This window comes from Lepidothrix coronata, unplaced genomic scaffold, assembly GCF_001604755.1.
Source record: "Lepidothrix coronata isolate B3197 unplaced genomic scaffold, Lepidothrix_coronata-1.0 Scaffold158, whole genome shotgun sequence".
Lineage (NCBI taxonomy): Eukaryota > Metazoa > Chordata > Aves > Passeriformes > Pipridae > Lepidothrix > Lepidothrix coronata.
The window spans coordinates 687,547-702,367 of NW_016690338.1; the positions used below are offsets into that span (position 1 = coordinate 687,547).

The 14,821-nt window shown below is 38.2% G+C and overlaps 1 protein-coding gene across 2 annotated transcripts in view; it reads right to left on the reverse strand.

Annotated features, from left to right (window-relative positions):
- The window catches only part of TRIO (trio Rho guanine nucleotide exchange factor), a 248,016-nt gene that overhangs the window by 80,394 nt on the left and 152,801 nt on the right, over positions 1–14,821 (reverse strand). For both annotated transcript variants that reach the window (XR_001877064.1, XM_017829066.1), the window contains exons 21-30: positions 14,569–14,691; positions 11,609–11,803; positions 11,382–11,497; positions 10,765–10,831; positions 9,882–9,991; positions 8,735–8,804; positions 8,183–8,272; positions 6,221–6,313; positions 4,005–4,116; positions 1,885–2,075 (exon numbers count right to left, since the gene is read on the reverse strand). Coding sequence is in view for 1 of the 2 variants with exons in the window: in XM_017829066.1 (XP_017684555.1) it covers positions 1,885–2,075; positions 4,005–4,116; positions 6,221–6,313; positions 8,183–8,272; positions 8,735–8,804; positions 9,882–9,991; positions 10,765–10,831; positions 11,382–11,497; positions 11,609–11,803; positions 14,569–14,691 (1,167 nt within the window). In the remaining variant the exon portion in view is untranslated. The remainder of the gene's footprint in view (positions 1–1,884; positions 2,076–4,004; positions 4,117–6,220; positions 6,314–8,182; positions 8,273–8,734; positions 8,805–9,881; positions 9,992–10,764; positions 10,832–11,381; positions 11,498–11,608; positions 11,804–14,568; positions 14,692–14,821) is intronic.

A 14,821-nucleotide genomic window follows, 5' to 3' on the forward strand; every position in this document is an offset into this window, starting at 1 on the left:
TAAATGCTGAAAGTCTGCACGCAGTCCAAGGACAAGCTCACAGAAGAGAAATTGTTGTGGGTTTCTGAATGCATCAAAACCACATTGAAATGATGAAGCTCCCAAACAGCCAGTTACTGGTGACTGGGAAAGTTTTGTGTCAAAGTAAAACCTGTTTGCCTTGCTCCCATAGTCCTTCTTAGGCATTTGCCTTTGGTCACTAAATCTCTTGCCAAAGGAGTTCAGTAACACATTCTTCCTCTTAAACAGATCATGTCATTGAGTATCGTGTGCTCGGGAAACCCTGTTGGTCTTCATGCCCAAAGCAAAGAGAAGAACCTCACTTTTGTAAAACCACATTCCACAGGCAGGACACAGGATAGCGTGCAAAAAAGATCTTTAGCTCAAATCAACATGCATGCTATCAACACCTGCATGAATGCCTTTTCTAAAGAACAAACTCTAAGAACTGCTGTAATAGTAAGCTGCACTACAGGATATTTTGCCAAAATAGAATATCAAAACAAAAAGAAGCCTTGTATTTTAAAAATGAGGCACAATGACAGTCTTCAAGATTTCCATCAGCTTCCCTAGGACCTAAGGCTATTACTAAATTCCTGCCAGAGGAACTGACATGGCAAGCTTACAGGACTGATTTTTCAGCTGTCTCTTCTCCCACCTAATTCCTTGGCAGCTGTTGTTAGCCTACAGTACACCGGCATTTTTTTGTATTTCAGTTCTTAAGAGCACCAAAGAAAGGTGTGCTCAACAAAACAGCTGCAGCTGTGTTACCCGCTAGCTATCTTGTATCAGGAAGAAAAGCAAGAGTTGGAAATCAAGTGACAGAATATGCAAAGTAAGATATGGAAAAAGAGAAGGTTTTCCTGACCAACCTGCTTTACCAGTTCAGATACAGAAGTGGGAAGTGGGAATGAACGAAGGAAAAGGAGCAGACACAGAGAAAAGACTCAGTATTTATACTATGTAGACTTAGTTATATATCCCAATAGGATCAACAGAAGAACAATGTTTTCTAGAATGTGATTCTAAGAAGGAAAGTAACTTCAAGTACTTGTTCTGAACTGTTTGGAATAAAAGCTAATCTTGCCTCCGACAGATGCAGAGCAAGCCAAGGGAGATTGTCTTGCCATTTGGCTATCTAAAGTTATGGAGTGTGAATACTGCTCTCACCAAGTCATCCAATGAGAGAGGAAGGATATGAATTCCAGGGACATGTTTTGTAAAGCATACATGCTACAGATAAGGAAAGTAAGAGTGGAGGTTGGAGTTTTTTGAATTATTTTTTTTTAGATGGGAGGAAAAACATTTCCACCTTTACATCCTTTCGGTAGACCATAAGTTCTATAACTTTATTTATAGAACTTTATTGTAAGACTACTGGTCTCAGCAGACAGAATGAACATTCCAGAATGAACTTTTCCAAAACAAAGTTCTTGCCTTTCCCAATCAGTATGTGTAGAATATCCACTAAAATGAATCCGTAACATCAATACTGCTACAACAGCAATAGTAAACAAGAAAGGTGAAGGCAGCTTGCCAAGTCCTTCCATCCTTCTGCTTTATATAAATAAGCCTTAAAGAACCAGCAATCTACATACACAATTAAGACAAAATCAGTCCAGCCCAATACTGATTTTCCTTTGATCTGACATACCAAGATTGCTGAAGTATCCTTCAGCAGCTGCTTTGACCCTACTCTTTCTCCTCAAAAGCAAGACGAAGTAGCAGAGTTACAAGATTCAGTCTCTGTACATTCCAAGGCTATTCTTCCAGTGCACTATAATAGCTGTTCAAATTCTTCAGGCATATTTAAATCATCTAAGCTTAGTCAGAGCCTAGTCTAGACAGTTTTGTAAATCTGATCACTTGTTCTCCCATACTTACAAACAGTTTGCTCTTGTAAATGTATTTGCTCCTTCCACTTGAGTCCTTTACTTCTTTACTGAAAACCAATGACATCTCAAAAAGGAAAAGGTGCCTCTCTCTTCCCTTTCGAATCAGAGTTTTTGGGTCCCACACTTGGAAGGATTCTTGAAGGATAAGCTCTCCCTGAGATTCTATATTTTCATCAAAACCTAGAAACAGAGGGAGAGTAATGGTTCACCATGAAAAGTTGGTAATACAAGGAAATTAAAAAGCATAGCTCCTGTTTATTTAGTGATATCATTTTTCCCCCCGATACAACATGCAGAAGATGGGATTCCAAGGAAGCAATACTAAAAACAAGACTGATTTCAACACTGCAATATACTAGATGTAACTCCGTAGCTCAAGTCTACTTCTAAATTCAGAGATCCAACTGCTAAGTTAATCAACTCTTCTGGCAGTATTTTACCAACAAACGACAGCTTCTAGTAACCTCTTCCATGATTAAAATGATTTCTTTTATAAGTTTTCTGACACTGTAGGACACACAGAGCACATCAGGTTCTTCTTGCAATGGCAAGCTCCCAAATGCCACTTTTTCTGGAGGTACACCTTCCCTACCATGTACACAACAAGCATGCAAACATGTTCAGGTTGGTGATGAAAACACATGGTAGCTTGGAGCTGTTGGCAAGTGATCAGCCTGACATTGGTCACTCGAGAATTGATCCACAATAAAGAAGTTAGCACCTGGATCACTTATCTTAAGACATAATGAAAAAAGATGAAGACTGAGAATACCAAGAGTTTTACTTCCACTGTAGTGGTACCATGTTCTCCCAGTTTAATACACAGCTTTAGAGTTGCAGGATAACAAAAACTGGTCTACCATACTCTTCCGAGTGGTACTAAACTGTATTTTAAATAAATACAGCTTGTCAGTTCTCACTGGTCTCAACAGGGCAATAGTATGGAGAGAATCAGAGGCAAGTTCCATCAGGACATTCATTCAAAATCCTCCAGAGATATAAAGAGGAAATGTGCTCACTCACTATATTTGTGTAATGTGGGATGACTCAACAATACATGCATGATTTGTTATAAAACCAACTTCTGTAAAAGATTAGGATATTCTCCAGAGTTGCACTCCCAGTGTTAAAAGATTATTACCAAAGCTGGTCAGCATTTGCACTAAAACCATCTCCTGAACAAAGCATTTGGAACCAATCCTGTAAACTGACCAACATCCCTATTGTTTAAAATCAAGGAACAGAGGTGATTTTGAGATACACATGATCAAGGTCCACATGTCGAACCAAGATGAGTTTTGCTGTAACTAGCACAATACTGGACATTCCATGACAAGCTGCATTTTACTACTAGAAGACAGAGAGGAAGAAAAGGAATATTGACTAGAAGCACCTATAAGCTTTATATAGCAACTGCAGGGTAAGGTGTCCTTGCTTTAATCTCAAAAAAATTAAATGCCAAAGAAAATCACTTTTGTTACTAACTGTATGATGGCACCATCATACATGATAATATGCCTATTACAAAACACATTTTGGCAGAAAGTTGTTCTAAGCACATAGAAGCAATTACATCCAACCTCCACTGTCTGCCATGAACATGATTTTGCTGGCTAAGGCTTGGGCTAACTTGGCTAATGCTGACATTTTACTGCCAGAAGATACACTGCATTTCAGCCAGAAGTCTGTTATGAAACAGGCAGCAAACATGTGAAAAAGACGAACTTCTTGGAGACAATTAGTCGATACATAAATCACCTCTAATACGCTTACGTGCCTATTACAAAGATACCAAGCATACTAATTGGAAAATGTATCCAAAGCTATCATATCTGACCAGCCACTTATTGCATTTTGTGTAAGTAGTGGAATACTTTGTTAGCTTACTATTTTTCAAATCTGCACAGCTATAGATCAGGATGAAAGAAGACCTAAAAAATTAACAAAGCTGTCTGTAACAATTAATTTTCCTAAATAAGTTTGCATTTTATATACCTCCAGAAAAATAGGTATGAAAAATACAAACCCAGAGATAAGAGTATATTCATGTTCTTAAATGAAGTTAATCTGCAGAATACAATGAAATTGGAAAGGCAGCTTGACTCCTACCTTCCAGCATGCTGAGGTGCATGGCATCATTGGCTCGCTTTGGCACACTAAGCATCACCTCCAGGCCATCCTTAATCTCACCTTTACCTTCTTCACAGCACGTGAGCAGCTCCTGCAAAAGACAAGCAGACAAGAGGACCCTATCATGTATTTCTCCACTAATACAACAGATAATCAAACAGTACTTCTAACAAGTACTTCTAACGGTTCTTCAAGAAGCAGCCCAAGCTTTCAGTTAACCACTTCTAATTTAAACAGGATTATCTGCTTAATCAGAAATCTTCAGAAGTTACATTAGGGAACATTTTTTATTCTGATAAGCACAGACACAGTTATCAGATGCTGTGCTACATCAAGGCCCAAAACAACACAGTTGCCAAGTCATGAAGATGGCAGAAAGCAGGACAGCACAAAAGGACCTCTCCCACCTCCCATGTCAGTCATTGCTCCACTGCATCAAAGACCTGGCTCTGTACTACTGCTGATAAGAGGATTTACATTGTTTTATTCAAAGTATTGCATAAATGACTCTATTCTGTATTCACACAGTTAAAAGCAACCCACAGACAAATCTTTTTAATAGAAACAAGCGTTAACTAATGGACAGAAGTTAGAGAATGGAACATGCTGAAGTGTTGTAGTGGAATTGAAGGCATTCAGTTCTCTGCCCATTCAACATCCCACAGATTTAACATAACAGCGCCTGAGCTGATATTCAAATTTCCTCACAGCCTTTAAGCATTTGAACAGTATCAAGATAATATGTAGCTTATGTAACCAAAAGGGCATATTCTGTTCCTTCTATTATTCAAACAGCCCACTTAATTCATCCCCTTAGGTTAAATTCCTGTTTCCTTTTTAAAGGGAAAGCCATGTGATTCCTACTCTTATCATCATTACATTATTTTTATTTAACTGCCAATACCACCATCACAGCAAAACACTACATGATCACACTTAAATTTTGCATGACAACTGCACAGAACAGTGAGAGTAATTAAATATCCCTCAGAGGCACAGAAGATGAGCAGCTTCAATACTACTGGGAAAAACAAGCAGAACTTCCAGAAATATAAAATGTTTCAGCTATCATTCAAGTTTTGGGCTCTCAATCCTCCGTGTTTTATGTCTCTCTTCTTACAGGTTAAAAAAAAAAAAAAAAAGAAAAAAGAAAAAAAAAGAAAACCCAGAGACCACCAAATAAATCCGTTTTACTATGCAGCAAAGCCATCTGACTCTGCAAACAGTGGTGAAACTGATCTATCCCATCACTTCAATAATGTAGCAGGCTAAGGCATACTTATATTTCGAAAAAATAATTGTTGGAATTAATACCTCAAAAATTCCAAAACAGCACAGCCTACAGTATTTCTGTAAGTTATAACTTGATTGAGTTACAACTCTTTGCAAGAGGAGAACAGACAGTCAAAAGTGAAAGACTTGTTTCCACCCAACCTGACCTGAAATAGCCTCTAACGTTTTTCAGAAATTTCAAAAGCAATCATGTGTGGCTGTTTTCAAGTAAAAAGGGGAGACACAGCTCAGTTAGAGTGCTTTTTTAGGCAGCTGTAACAAAACAAGCAATGCCACCTAACAGAGACCAAGTACAGTTCAATAACATTCCTGCTCAGTTGAGAAGACATCTGTCCACTGAAAGTTTTAACTACAGGTTTCAAAGTTTTGTTTATTTTAGCAGCTACTATTTACTCGACATTTCCAGTCAACATTACAAACAACAACTGTTTGTGCAACAGCTCTACAGGTACTCAGTGTGTGTATATAAATACTTATATATACACATATATTTATATATCTTATATTTTACATTATAGCTTTACATATGAATATATTAAATTATATCTATTTTACATCAGCATAGCTAATGCCTTGCCAAAATTTGTTGTAGAAACCACTATAAAAATGCATCTATACAGCCATAAATTACTTTTTTACCCCAGAAATGCAAATTATATTTTCTTAAGTAAACATTAGGAGAAAGGTATATTTTTGATTTACAGAAATCTGGACAAAAACGTTGCTTGTTTATGCCTTCTTTCATTTTCAGTGGTCTACTAAGAAACATTGCAGCAGTATTTGAGGCTGCCCAGGACGCTGTAGTCTCAGAGCACACAGTAGTACAGCCCTTCTGCTTCAGCAAGAGCTTTGCCTTCTTAAGAACAGCAGAATCAGATGAAGAACTTTCAATTAACACTGACCTTTAAAAGAAGCTGGTATTTTGTTATCCTTTGGACAGGTTTGATAAGGTAAGAGGAGATAGAGTTGGCCAGTCCATGTCGTTGTTGTATCTCCTACATTAAAAAAAACCCAAACATTTGAGGACTGTAAGCACCAACACTCAGATAAAGACTGCTTTCAGGGCTAAGCAATAATATACATTAAGTTCAAATTCTATTTTAACAAAAAACAAAACAAAACAAAACCAGGAGAACCAGATATTCCAGACACAGTGAATAGTTACGCTGTACATCTGTCTGCTCATTTCATACAAACAGAAGATTATCACCTCCAAGAGCAACTGTGAAACATTTCAATAAACCTAAATACAAAGAGCAACAATTAGGGATATAAAACATGTGGTAACACCTTTTTTAAACACATTAAAATCTGTACTACTTTTGTTACAGGCAAAAGAGAAAAAAACCTAAATTTCAGTGTTCCAGGGAAGAGCCAGGATTTTGAGAGGAAGGCTGAGGTGGAGGTTTCTCAGCATCCCCTGGTAGTTTAACTGCCAACAGCCAAAGACGGCCTCGTCCCCCACAAGGGGGAGCACGGAGAAACAGCTTCTGAGTAAAGAGGCTAGCAAGCACTCGAAAACAGCCACTTATAAGCCAAAAAAAGAATGACCTTCACGAAGCTAAAGGAGGCAAACAGATTTAAATGAGTTAGATGGGATGATTACAGATTTCAGATTTCAAGTACTGATCAGGGCTGAACTTCACTGATAGGGTCTGCCATTTATCACAGTATTGGATGTATTTTAATCAGGCAATTTCAAACAGCAAGTTATGCTCTGCAGCTACGTGCTTTCTAACTATGATTACAATATCAGAAATTCCCAGGATAGGATACACATAATATTTTCACATGGACCAGTGTGACATCAGTGGAAGCTCTTGAAGTTATCTGAGAACAGAATTAGGTTTTCACACTTCTAATATAATTTAGGTGGATTAGGCGATTGGAGATCTCTGGATATACTAGTAAAACAGGGATCAAAGGAGGTGGTGGCAAGCATTTATTTCTAATACTTTTATCAGAGCCCTTTGTTATTTTTTAAAATGGTATTTACTAAATTTTTCTTTTGATTTTTTTTTTTTGGTCATATCTGCCTGAATTACCTTCCAATGTTTAGAACCCCCATCTCCTCAGTGATAAGAGTTTTTAAATTAACCCCAAGAACTTCAGGGACTTTTTTCTTGTTTGGTTGATTTTTTTATTATGTCCTTCCCTCTAGTTCTACAAACAATTCTAAAAAAATTGTGGTTTCACTACACAGCTCAGCACAGTGGGGAAAAAAACAAAACCAGAAAGAGAGCACTCTAATCGAATTATCCGTAAATACACATTCAACCAAAACTTACTTAGTGTGGACAAAATTCGTCCCTAAAACCTGTAACAGATCTACATTTTTGTCCTTTTTTACGAAGAGTATTACATGTGTAGACCAAGGAACCTTGGGACTGAATAGGCAATGTGGTTGGTTTAGCTGTTCTGAACAACAGCAGTCAACTGAATTAACCACTACATGCAATTACAATTTAAAGTACTCAAAAAAATTTAACAAAAAATTCTATCTTGATATCATACAATGGCTCATCATAAGCATATCAAAATGCTAAGATTTGCAGAATGTCCTTGTGTGAGCTGAAGATTCATGTCTCGGTTGTTGTTGCCAGAACCTGCTTGCAGTTCTGAACTGCTCTGATACGTGACAGCAACTTTTCACATCTGATTTGACAGCTTTGTAACACCAACTGAGCAATGCAAGATAACCATGAGAGATACAGGATTGATTTTCTTAAGCTGACAGCTTAATAAATTGCAGCATTAGTAACAGGAAACTTTCATTTTCTCAAGAAATTAGGTACTCAGCATAACTACAAATCCGTGAGTTAAACTGCCAAGACATACTTTTAAGATGGACACAAGGTACTTACATCAAAGTATGCTCCTGCATGTTCTAATATCAGCTGAGTAGAATCTGGCTTGTTTTTACAGTAAGTAACATACATCTGGAATTTGTCTGCCTGCAGAACAAAGCGCAAATTTACACAGGTTATCAGAGAGCATCATTCCTGTCTCAAAGACTTTACACAATTATAAGAGAGCTTATCTTCTCTATCAAGAAATTGAGCTATACAGATTTATTTTCCCATTCAAACTGGTAGCGTAAGAATATATATCAGGAAAGTAAGATTGAAAACAAGAGCAATGTATGCAAAAGTAGGTTATTAATAGCTAAGACAAACCAAACCTGCACATGGGTTTAGGTAACTTGCATACATTTCAAGAGCAGCTAAGCACGGCTGTATGACAGGAGTGCCCTATTTTTTTTTTCTCAGTTAAAGACACACATGTTTTTATTCAAATTTGAAGGAAGAGGTACTGTCACAAATTTTACAAATTAAAAAGGGATCTGAGAGTAAGAATCCATCCCTTCATGCCTCCTATCTCCCTTTTTACTTTTGAAAATAAGTCTGACTTATTACCCAAGTAACAAAGCAATGTCCAACATCTTCTGGTAGCTGTTCATATTTTTCCAGCTCCTTGAGAAATATACTGTGGATAGAAAAGAAACAAATAGTACAAAGCACATGAAACATATTCATTACAGGACCTGATATGGATCTATTGTCTGTTAATAAAGGCAATTAGAAAACTTGCTGTAATTCATGCCAAAAGCATGACTTAAAGAAATACAGATAACTGGAATGGAGAGAAATGTGTAATAAAAGTACTAGTATAAAATATAATTCAATAAAAATTCTCATGTGAACATCAGAAATTGAACCAACACACATGCAGTTAACACATACGTGTGCACAAAAATTTAGTAATTTCTTTTGTTTTCCATCAAGAAGGTTTCCTACTGTTTCCAGTTTCAAGAAAAGTTTAGCCTCCATCTCAATTAAAAAAAAAAACTAAAAAAAAAGTGAGTTGTTTTTTGGATGCTCAAGTTCTTAAGTTAACACAAAGCATACAAAGAACTATAAAATCAGGGTCTGTAATATGCTAAATATGCTTTATTACTTTAAAAATCATAACCTAATACAAACACCAATGAATTAACAAAGAAGGAAAATTCAGAGCAGGATTTCTGTACACAGATTTCCCTAGGAACCATTGCATTCAGAAGATACGTAGTGGACAAGCCTCCGTCATGTTCCATACCAAGTAAATGTATTTATGCCAGGGCATCTCCACAGAAGCTAAGAAGAGCCAAGAAAAAGTGGTAAGCCCTACTTTTTCTGACTAACAGCAGCACGTGGAAATCAAGAATGAGTGTTCTGAAAGAATGACAGTGTTCTGATGTTTGCGCTGTTTGTATTCTATTGAGTTCAGTGGTTTTTATCTCTTTAGAACAATTAAAAAACCTACAAGAAAATTTTCATGTATCCAAATAATTTCTTAAAAGCTTAAAGATGCCTGAGACTGAAAAATACAGCTTCTCACAGTGTACTTACCTGGCTGCAAAAAGCAACAACTGAAATAATTTACCAATGCAAGAGGAAAACCTTCAGATTTTTTTAATGGAAAAGCATCCATTCTTCATATACACAATATTTTCATTAGGAAACCCCTCAGGTCATCATTTGGATTTAGAAGTAATATGGAAATGGAAGATAAGTCACTCACTTATTGTGGAACTCATAAATTTCCTGCATGTTTCCAAAGATAATGTGTTCTTTGTTTACAATACCAGGTGGGATCTCCTCGACTCCACTTGTCATTTCCCATAGATATGTCTGCCCAGAACAAAAAAGATGCATGAAAAGTGATGACAAACTCCCAACAGGAGCAGCCAGGTATCTGTAAGCATGCATTCCTGGAGAGAAACTAGGGAAACATCACACAGCAGCATCATCTCCAATTGTGACAGTGCCTGTTGTGTCAAATATACCTTGTCATTTTGACAGTGAAATCCAAGTTCTAAAACTGACAATTTAACATAGTCCCTGAGACTTCATCATTTAAAATGCATAGTGTTCTTGACAACCTCTAATGCTTCAGGACATTCCTTATCAAGGTCATGTCTGCAGTCTAGAAGTTCATGCTTTGTGCAACAACTACCAGTGAACATTAGTTGCTTCAGCATAACAATTACTGGGCACTTTTCCATGGAATCTCTCTGAATTTCTATTCAAAAAGTCAGCTAGTAGCAGAACATGTGATACAGATAATAAGAGAATTAGCACAAGCTCTTCTCTATTGCTAGCAAAGCAAATAAAGTAAACCCCTCCTTTTCCCCACCTCTCTAAAACAAAACCCACACACACCATGAACTGGGAAAGGAACAAATGCTTAAACTCCGTACTGAAAAAAGCAAAACATACAGGATGAGTTCTGAAATGGCTGTTATCAGATGTAATTCTAGGTTTCTTCTTAATAGCAGTAAAGATACTTAATTTGGTTCTATGACTCTAAACCAATCATGCTCGGCTGTTAAAACCAGAAAGAAAAAGAAAGCAATGGATTGAATCCTGCCTTCAAAGATAAGTGAAAAAAAAAACAAACTTACATCCATGCATTCCCGGAGGTCTCTTACGTAAGCCTTTTCTGTCTGAATTAGCTCAGCCATAATGAACCTTAGGTGACAACAGAAAGAATAATCAAATCTCAGTCTGTTAGATCACTATGAATACATAATAACCATGAATACATCTTTCTCCTCATCAGCTTTTGCATTTTCCACTGCTGCGAGAAAAATTTGAGAACTGAAATGTGAAGAGGGACAACAGATGAAGGAAACATAAGAGGTAACATCCTCCATTACTAACCAGCACAAAAAGAAATGGGGAAGGAGATGGAATTTTTTCTCTAACACTTTTCACTTGCTACAGTTATTTAACTTCTGTCTTCCCTCCTCCCTTTACACATTTATTTCACATTATTTTTAAAAGGAAAAAAGCATGTTAAAAGAAGTCTAACATAGTTTTGAAAGTTTAAGATTCTGACATACTAGAATTATCCGTGAGAACAAGCATGTGAATAAATGGCAACAGAAGCTGCTAAGTAATATCACTCTCTTTTTACCATTTATACAATTTCTAAGTGGCCAGACAAGCCATGACAGTTGTTTCATTATCAGGAGTGATGTATGCATTCTCATTAATTAAAAATAAGTAAGTTTATTACTCTTTCCTGCGGGCAGACTTTCGTTTTTCTTCGTTAAGCTCATGAGCAGCATCGCGCAGTTTCACCTCTGACCCAGGGACACTGGCTGGGATTATATCCAGCTGCAAGCTTTTGCTCTTTATTAAAGAAAGGAAGAACTGATTAAGGAAGGAGACAGGAGAAAACAGCAGCTAAATCAAATGCAAGTAAAGCTTTTTTGTCTGTCATCACACTCAAATTTCTCTTACCGATTTATTGGAATCGGAGGAAATACCCAGAGCTTTCTCTAAAGAGGTCCTGTATTTCTCCATGCGCAGGGAAAAGTCTCTGTACCTCTTATCCACTGCTGTGACACATTTTTTAATCTCTGTTGCATGAGCATGCCCTTTTTCACAAAAGCCATCAGCCAGCTGTATCAACAACTTCACCCTCTCTTTGGTTTGCTATGAAAACAGGAAAATATAGCACAGTTACCAGCTCTACCTGTCATGCAGGGGGTCAGTTTGCTTAACTTGCTACTAAGCGCAACCAGAGAAGCCATTGAAGGAGCTACCTTCCTCCTCTCTCTTCCCAGATACCTTCTACTTAATAAACAGATACCTTCTACTTAATAAAATTATCACAAGATTAATGTAAGTTTCCTTGAGCTTTATTATTGCAGGTCCAGAAGCAGGTTGTTAATTTTTCTTTCAAAAATGTGCTTCATATCTAAACCAGAGATTAAATTCTGCTAGGCAAGCTTTTCAGAGCACGGGTATTCTCCTTGCATCAATACAAAGGGTTCTGGTGCCAAAGAGGGTATTTTGTTTATTACCACTGAAGCACTGGTATTGGACCTGGCTTATAGACTCTGGTCTCAGAAATGTACCTCCTTTAGACACCACTGAAATGCTGGAGATAAGACTTGTTATATGCTTTACTCTTTAATGGATTAAGACTATATTCTTCAGGTCTCTTCAATATTATACTTTGTTGTCACGCAGTTGTTCGAGAGAAACTAAGAGAACAAGTAGCCACCATCAAATCTGTAACTAAGTGCTTTTCCCAAATAACAAGGTGCTTGAGACTATGCACCTTCTTTCATGTAAATCACAGACCATGCACAATGGATGAGTTTATAGATCCACCTCTCTCTCTGATAGCACGTAAGAGTATAGTGCACTGCCAGGCCCCTTGTTAACAGGGAGTTAAGCAAAACAGTCAATAAAAACTTGATTCTTATATTAGTTGAAAAAAGTCAGTCGTTTGTCCTCTTTTTTTTTTTTTATTTCTTTTTCTTTCCTAATGGTCCCTCATTCAAGCATTTCTTTTCACTATGGAATTAGCAAGGTCTAACATATCCTCCCAACAGGTAGCAAAATGCCAAGGGAGTGGCACAAACAACATCCTTTGAAAAGGGCCACCCAAGTCATCTGCAGGCTGACAGAGGAAGCAAGGGGGAGCAGTGGTGCTCTGCACGCTGGAATGGATCCAGCAGAACAAAGGCTGGAGCAAAGCTTAGATGGAAGAAAATCCAGATTCGAAAATCAAAAGTGATCTCTGTTCTTTCTGGATTCTCTCCCGCATGTCCCCATGACCAAGTCCCTCTCCAAGTGTCTTCTGAAGTGGTCCTTCACACAAATGAACGCTTGCTTGCTTTCTTGGGCTCTGTGATTTCTCTATGAAGGTCAGAAAGCCAAGGGGTGGAAACAGGCAACAGTTTGAATAGGTGACAAAATGAAACACAGAGACAGACAAGGCTACATAAATTCAGGTATTTCAGTCATGCACTGGTTTTCTGTTTTTCACATGTGAAAACTGGTAACCCTCTCGAGTGACATCTGCATCTCTGTAGAGGCCTTCAGAGATGTAGTATTACATTGTGCTGCCATGACACAAAAAAGTTTACAGGAGAATAACAGAATACTTTAATGAGTTACCTAACAAATAAAGCTTTAATTCTTCTACTATCCTCTAAGCTGAATAATAATACGCCTTTTTGTATTTTATATGCTAAATAAACATCCAGTAGTCCACAATCATGAGGATATGAAAGTGGAAATCAGAGGCCCTGCAAGGTTTGTAGGTACTGAAAACATTTTTAAGCTATCTCACTACAATTCTGTCATAAGAAATCAACAGCACATAGGGCTCATGGAGCTCCAGTAACAATAATGATTATCTGCCAGCTATTTTCTAGTTTATTCTATTCCCAGTAGAAACACAGAGAGATTTTTTGAGGGTCATGGGGAAATTCGGTTGTTTTATTTTGTTTCAAATCTTACGTATTCAACTTGTTTATCAACAACCTGGACAAACGGATAGAATGCACCCTAAGCAAGTTTGCTGATGATAGAAAACTGGGGGGAGTAGCTGATACATCTCAAAGCTGTGCTGCCATTCAGCAGGACCTTGATAGGCTGGAGAGCTTGGCAGAGAGAAATCTAATGAAGTTCAACATAGGGAAGTGCAGGGCCCTGCTTCTGTGGAAGAATAACCCTAGGTACTGGTACAGGTTGGGGGCTGACCTACTAGAGAGCAGCTCGGCAGAGAAGGACCTGGGAGTCTTGGCAGATGACAAGTTGACCATGAGCTGGCAGTGTGCCCTTCCAGCCAGGAGGGCCAGTGGTATCATGGGGTGCATCAGGAAATGTGGCCAGCAGGTGGAGAGAGGGGATCCTCTACTTGGCCCTCATGAGGCCGCTTCTGGAGTACTGTGTTAAATTCTGACCTCCATAGTTCAGGAAAGACAAGGAACAACTGGAGAGGATTCATTGGAGGCCACAAAGATGAGGAGGGGTCTGGAGCATCTCTCTTATGAGGAAAGACTGTGGTAGCTGGGCCTGTTTAGTCTGGAGAACAGAGGACTGAGAGGGGATCTCATTAATTAGTGTAAGTATGTCAAGGCAGGTGTCGAGTGGATGATGACAGACTCTTCAGTGATGCCCAGAGACAGCACAAGGAGTAATGGCCATAAAACAAACCACAGGAAGTTCCACCTTAACGTGAGGAAGAACTTCTTGACATTGGGGGTGGCAGAGCACTGGAACAGGCTGCCCAGGGAGGTTGTGGAGTCTCCCTCTCTGGAGACACTCCAAACCCTCCTGGATGCATTCCCGTGTAACCTGCTCTAGGGGTAGGGGGCAGCGGGGGGTTGGACTAGACGATCTCCAGAAGTTCCTTCCAACCCTAACTATTCTGTGATGCTGTGATATTTTCTTTATTTTACCTTTGCTGTGATCTGAAATTCTTCATGCTCTTTTAACAGCTCTTGAGTGTGCTGGATACTGGAACCAGTGGAAGTATGTGTGGATAAATAAAACTCTCCATTGTCATGAATCCATTCCAGAGCCTAAATAAAACAATAATGAAGGAAAGTAAGAGAAAAGGCAGTGTATTTTTGCCAATAGAGACCATCTGTAATCAGTATTTCACAAACAGAGATTGGCCACAGGTGAATTTTACTCCATGTCATTTGTGGC